The 7240-nt window shown below is 43.8% G+C and overlaps 1 protein-coding gene across 1 annotated transcript; it reads left to right on the top strand.

The window, feature by feature from the left end:
• Positions 1–437: 437 nt before the first annotated feature.
• LOC112047006 (host cell factor 1) lies at positions 438–6807 on the top strand. Its single transcript, XM_024083895.2, has one exon. It carries the CDS (start codon positions 682–684, stop codon positions 3133–3135), a length of 2454 nt encoding a protein of 817 aa, XP_023939663.2. The 5' UTR covers positions 438–681; the 3' UTR covers positions 3136–6807.
• The last annotated feature ends 433 nt before the right edge of the window (positions 6808–7240 follow it).

Genomic DNA, 7240 nt, shown 5'->3' with positions numbered 1-7240 from the left:
ATCTAACAGGGAAATAAACATTTATTCACAATTTTTCATAACTACAATTTAAATCTTGTTTAAATTTCACTTAATATTGAAAGGATTATTAAATAAAACTTAATTAATAAGTAACCGCGCTTTTGCCACATCAGTTTCACCAACATGAGAAAAATTTAACCTTATTGCCAGGTTTAAAAATGCATTTTTGTACCATAGAGAATGTAGTTGATAGTTTAAAATCAAGGGCAAAATAATGTTAAAAATGTTCTTTTATAATTGTTAATTATTGAATACCATATGTAAACTTCAGTTTTAATGTCAGCTGTGTCCATATTAAGCCTCAAATTGAATTTGTTTATTTTATTTCTAAATCGTAATGTTAATATTTTTAATCTATAACCACGCATAGAGTATTCTTGACGTCCGACGCCGCTCTTTCACCTTTCGTTAGGTTGCCATTGCTGTTGCTAACGCCATTTTTGTTATACACTCGAAGCTTCATAAGGTGATTTTTTATTACTCATAGGCGAAATGCATAAGTGCGAAAGAGAAAGTCGTATAAGATAGCATTACGAAGCTGCTACTGACCCGAATATTTTCTTCAAAGCTTATTTACGACGTTTCTCATTGTCTATGCTGTAGATACGCATCCCGAGCGATACATACGGTGTAAAGTTTAGTAACAAATGTATAGTAAAAATGAAGGAAAACGCTGTACTTAAGTGGCAAAAAGTGTACAATCCTAGTGGCCCTCAACCGAGACCCCGCCATGGCCATCGGGCGGTCGCTATAAAAGATTTGATGATAGTTTTCGGCGGCGGAAACGAAGGGATCGTTCACGAGCTTCACGTCTTCAACACCACCACCAACCAATGGTTCGTCCCGGTCACGAAGGGAGAAGTTCCTCCGGGATGCGCCGCCTACGGCTTCGTCGTCGACGGCACCCGTCTGCTGGTGTTCGGCGGCATGGTAGAGTACGGCAAGTATTCCAACGATCTGTACGAACTGCAGGCTTCCAGATGGGAGTGGAAGCGGCTGAAACCCTTGCCACCCAAGCAAGGCCTGCCGCCGTGCCCGCGCCTCGGACACAGCTTCACGCTGCTGAACGGTAAGGTGTACCTGTTCGGGGGGCTGGCCAACGAGAGCGACGACCCCAAGAACAACATCCCGCGCTACCTGAACGACCTGTACACGCTGGAGCTGTACCCCAACTCGTCCATGACCGTGTGGGACATCCCGCTGACGTACGGGCAGTCGCCGCCGCCGCGGGAGTCTCACAGCGGCGTGGCCTACACCGACAAGAGCAGCGGCAAGTCGTCGCTCATCATCTACGGCGGCATGAGCGGCTCGCGGCTCGGCGACCTGTGGGTGCTGGACGTGGACAGCATGTCGTGGGCGCGGCCCGAGCTGGGCGGGCCGGCGCCGCTGCCGCGCTCGCTGCACACGGCCACCGTGGTGGGCCGCCACATGTACGTGTACGGCGGCTGGGTGCCGCTCGTGCCCGACGAGTCCAAGCTGGCCACGCACGAGAAGGAGTGGAAGTGCACCAACACGCTGGCCTCGCTCGACCTGGACACGCTCACGTGGGACAGCATCGCGCTGGACAAGTTCGAGGAGTGCGTGCCTCGCGCGCGCGCCGGCCACAGCGCCGTGGCCATCCAGACGCGCCTGTACATCTGGTCGGGCCGCGACGGCTACCGCAAGACGTGGAACAACCAGATCTGCTGCAAGGACCTGTGGTACCTGGAGGTGGGCGTGCCGCCGCAGGCCGGCCGCGTGGCGCTGGTGCGCGCCGGCACCACCTCGCTGGAGCTCAGCTGGCCCGCCATGAACACGATCACCACGTACCTGCTGCAAGTGCAGAAGTGCGGCAAGGTGACCCCGGCGCGCTTCCCCGCCGCCGCCGAGCCGGTGGCCGCGCCGCCGCCCGCCTCGCCCGTCGCGCAGCCGGACGCGGCCAAAGCCTTCGGGCTGGCGTCGCCCGTGCCCGTCTCGCCCGCCGCGCCCGCCGACCCGCCCGCGCGGCCCGCCGTCGCCGTCGCGTCACCCGTTGCCGCGATCACCGCGCCGGTCGCGTCCACTCCGCAGAAAGTCATGGCGGGCGCGATCAGGACGCCGCAGCAGGCCACAGTCAAGATATCCCCGGGCACGCCCGGCGTCAAGCAGACATACCAGGGCAAGGTGCTGAAGTCGCCGGCGCCCGGCTCGTCGCAGCAGATCAAGGTGGCTGCCATGACGCCCCAGGGAGTGACGCGCATCGTGAGCGGCGCGGGCACCCCGGCCACGGTGCGCGTGTCCACGGCGCAGTCGTCGCAGCAGATCGTGATCGGCGCGCCGGGCGTGGCGGGCTCGCCGCGCTTCGTGCAGGTGAAGACGGGCTCGGGCGGCGTGCCCGTCAAGCTGGGCGGCGGCAACGTGCCCGTGAAGTTGGCGGGCGGCGCGCTGCCGCTCAAGATCGGGCCCGCCGCCGTGCACGGCAAGCTGGCCGCCAACACCGTGCAGAAGGTGGGCACGCCGCTCAAGCTGGGGCCCGGCAACGTGAAGATCGGCGCCAGCAACGTGCTGGTGAAGACGACGAGCGGCGCGCCGCTGGCGACCGCCGCGGGCAAGGTGACGGGAGGCGTGCCCGTGAAGCTGGGCGCGGGCGGGCTGCCCGTGCTGGGCGGCGCGGGCGGCGCCATCAAGATCGCGGGCCAGCAGATGAACGCGCCCGTGTACAAGATCGTGACGGCTAAGCCGGGCGAAGCGGCGCCCACGACGGCGGCGGGCGGCGCCGGCGCGACGGTCCTGCGGCAGGCGGGCGCCAACGCCGGCATCCCCGTCATCATCAAGAAGACGCCGGGCGGAGGCGCGCCCGCGGGCGCCGCGCCGCAGTACGTGACGCTCGTGAAGACGTCGACGGGCATGACGGTGGCCACGGTGCCCAAGATGGCGATGATGCAGAGCCGGCCCGCGGTGTCGGTGAGCGCGGCGCAGGGGCTCGCGCCGGGCGCCACCATCGTCAAGCTGGTGTCGGCCAACTCGGTGGGCGGCAACAAGATCATCACGCTGCCCTCGAATATGCTGCAGCTGGGCAAGGCGGGCAGCGGCGGCAAGCAGACCATCGTCATCACGAAGGCGGCGAGCCAGGCGCAGCAGGGCCAGCAGCAGTGAGGCCGGCCGCGCCGCCGCGCTGGTTGTACATTTCCGAGAGAACTCAGTGAGTGAGGTGATTGAACTATAATAATACAACATACTATAGAATATTTTGAATCACTTGAGTTTTTATATGTTAATGGGTCTGTGTAGCGAATGTTCTCCTGAGAGATGCTAAGATATTTTATTTACTCTTGTAATGCTTTTATTTTGGAAGTTGTCTGTTTGCACCTCTACCCTTCTCGCAATGATCTGTCTTGTTATACAGCTCAAACCGTTGGTTTGTCACTCTGTCTCAATGAGTATTTTTGTCATGGATGAAGTAGTTTTACTGAAGTGCGCAAGTGCCTGCAGCCCTGCCGTGAGCCACTGACGGGTCGAAGGGGACTTAGACTATCACTTGTAAACTTAAATAATTAGATTTTAAAAAGTTAATTCTATTTGAAGTTTATTATTTTGTGTTTATAGATTTATTTCTAAATTAGAATATTTTTGTATGTAATGGTTATTATATTATACAGTAAAGAGTAAATTGTGTACTGTAAAATCTTTGATCATGACTTTTGGTGGAATGCTGCCCATCTGAATGTGTGGGCTCTCATGTAGTGTGTCGCTTGGAAGATTTCAATTGTAGATATGCCCTGACAACAAACAATATTCTATTATAACAGTTTCCATGTTAATAGGCTAGTTGACACTTTTTTTAAATGGTATTAAATAGTTCATTATTGTTTTACTAGACTAAAAAAATTGTTTTCATATATTATATATATATATACGTATATATAGGTATACATATTTTGGACCCTTATTCCATGTATTACACGAAATTGTTTATATTAAATTTGACGAGTCAACTACCCTATTATAACGAGATCCAGTTAGACTGCTGACAGCAGATCTACATGTAAGGAATCACTATTGGCACTTGTCTTCCGTGCATAGCTTTGAGTTCTGTGTATTGTTTGTGAAGGTTTAGGAGCTTGGGACAGATGGCTGAGCATACTCTGTATTGGATAGTAATATATTTGACACCTGCTTGTAATGGCTGACACAAAGTCGGGAAAGTGCACAAAGTGCAATTTTCTAGTGTCAGCCATTAGAAACATGACCTAGAATTAGTTAAATCACAATATAATATTATATTATGCACTATTTAAGTTTTGTTTATGACAAACCATTGTTGATGTTTGTGGAACATGTTTCCATCTTTTTACATTTGAGACTTGTGTTTGGAGGCTATTTTTGTGCCGTTTTCACTTTACTAATCAAAACTCCCGGCTAAGACTTTGGTTGACATGAGAATCTGACTATGGTGGACTACAAAGACTACACTAGCTGATATAAAAATGTCTGAAGTAATATAATATGTAGGTATATATAAATACACACACACACACACACACCACATTTTAACATCAAATGATTAAAATCCTTATTAATTTTAAATGGATTTTATTTCTACTCATCATCATGACGATGTCTTTAATTACAAAAAAAATACTTGGATATTTCTAGGTATTCTTGAAAATATTTTATTTGGATATCTAGGATTTTGCTGATATTTTTATTAAATTAATTGGCCATTGAAACTCAATAAAGTTGTGCTTCAAATGCTTCATAATGGTTGTGTCTTTCTTCATTATTTAAATACATATTTTTGATAACATTGTTTATTTATCAATCACATTCATTAATTTAAATAATTTTGATAAGTAAAAATAATATCATAAATCTATAAAAACAAATTATAATTGAAGTGTATGTGTGTAATTTTAAATTATCAGCGTTCTCAATTTTCATCTCTGTTCTGAATAGTCTCTGAAACGGTTATACTGATTTTGACAAGACTTTCACTGACAGATAGCTGATGTTTGGATTAACTAATTTGTTCTGATATTCCTACATAAATGGGATAATATGTGTGTGTAAAACAACACTGCTAGTATTCAATACAAATTTTACAAAATACATACACTATACATACAGATCTTTTGATTTTGTCATAGTCAGTTCTATGCCTATAAAAATTAGTGCCTGGGTCAAGGAAAACTTGGAGATGACCATGTTTAAGAGGCTGTTAGACATTTTTAAGAGGTGTTTGGCAAATGCTGAAAGAGATACCTTGTCGCTATGTCAGCTGTTACTTCCGTGCATCTCATTATGGTATGGTGTAAGCATGGCTTGACAAATATTATAATAACTATAAATAATTTATATACACTTGTTATTTTACCAAAATAAGTTAAAAGACGAGTAGAACAAAAAAAAGTTTTATTGCCTTAAAAATATTAAATGGGAAATATACTCAAGACTTGATATGCTACTTATAAAATTTTGGTAGATATTTGTTTATGCATAATATATTCAATACACAATGTAATAAGGATTTTTTTTCATTGTTAATTGCACATGTATATGTATATTACTGTAAAGTTGTACTATAATTGGTGCAATAATTTAGCATCTTAAAAAACTTTGTGTTTTGAGTTTATAGTAGTTGATGAATAGGACAAAAAATTTTACTAATGAATTATAATACTTATATTTCAGTCTATTGTTTAGGTGTATTTGGAAAAAATAAAGAAAATAATAATTATGTATTGACCAGACAAAAGATGCAGGCTAAAATCAGTGTATTATAATTATGTATTCATCTATTTACATCTTATTTTCATATGCCTAGCAAGTCTAGTTTGTTATGTTTAGGTAAAAACAAAGCAAATGCAATACAAAGTTTCAGCTTTCACCAAACCCCTCGTCAAAAATTGCAACACCCTCTTTGGCCAATAAACAGAAATGCAAGTTGGATATGTAATAGACAATTTACTCTCCACATATTTGTCACATAGCTCGACATTCTACATGACAATAAATTGCTATATATCATTTGGGGTAATTTCAAGGGTGGTATTTCTCAAAAGCACCCCTGTGGGCCAGTACAGTAAACGAAAGATCTAATTAAAAGGAGAATATTTGATCTATGAGTAATGTACTAAGGTCTCATGTTGCCTCGTGATGTAAGAAAAGTTCTTTGGTCAAGATCTGACTTGGCTTGATTGCCAAGTAAGGTGTCGACCAAAGGACCTGTTCTAAATAAATTGATTATTTTGTATATTATTGATGTTTTTATACTAAGTATATATGTTTTCAACTGTTTTATATGGGCATGGATTTCTGTTTATAAGTTTTGTGTGTACCTAGTTGCTCCTAAGAGTCCAGAGTTTGTGCATAGTTTTATTATATAAGAGTTGATATATATACCATTTGGTATATATTGGTAAATGAAAGGTTATTGACTGGAACGTGAACATGGAAAGCGAGATTTTATATTATCAAATTATTTATTTTAATACAAGATCAATTCCTCAATGATGAAGGTCGAGTTGTGACAAGTGTGGGAGGACCTCCCAATATCAATGATAACTAATATTATTGTAATATTAATGTAATTGACATAATAAAAATAATGCAGAATATTTTCATTTCCAAAAGTTTTCGAGTAGCAGACCATGTAAGTTAAAAAAAACGAGATTTTTACAAATGAAAAGTTCTGCATTTAATTTTTAGTAGTATTAAGGTTTTATTTGTAATCTACAGTAATAAGTAAAGTGTAAATATAAGTAGATAAATTTAATGTTATAGTTTGTTCATATTATGTTCAATTGCTTGAATAAACGATTTGGTAAAGTGCGCCTTTCATTTGATGACGTCACGGCATTTTGTAACATGCAAGCATTCTACAGTTTAGCAAAACTAAGCTTTTTATAATTGCACCGTTATGCAATGTTGTGATAAAAACTGATTAGAGTTCTATTAATGTGAGTACCTATTACCTATATAGGTAGGTAAAAACAGTTAGCCTTTTATTTCATTAGGAAAAATGATTATTTAATTATGATAATGGTTCGAATCATCATGTTGTTAATAATCCAGTAACCCATTAGAGAATTTTAGTTCTTTTGATTAAAATTTACAGCACTTTTTTGTTTTGATTCGTTGGCATTTGAAATTTAGGTACTTATGGAGTATGTAACAAACTTCTGCTTATTAAAATTGGAAGTATAGAAAAGCGCCATCTAGTCTAGATTTAGAACACTACGTGACGTTTTCGTAGAAGTTT

This window comes from Bicyclus anynana, chromosome 23 (genome assembly GCF_947172395.1).
Source record: "Bicyclus anynana chromosome 23, ilBicAnyn1.1, whole genome shotgun sequence".
NCBI lineage: Eukaryota > Metazoa > Arthropoda > Insecta > Lepidoptera > Nymphalidae > Bicyclus > Bicyclus anynana.
This window is presented reverse-complemented; position numbering and strand designations above follow the sequence as displayed.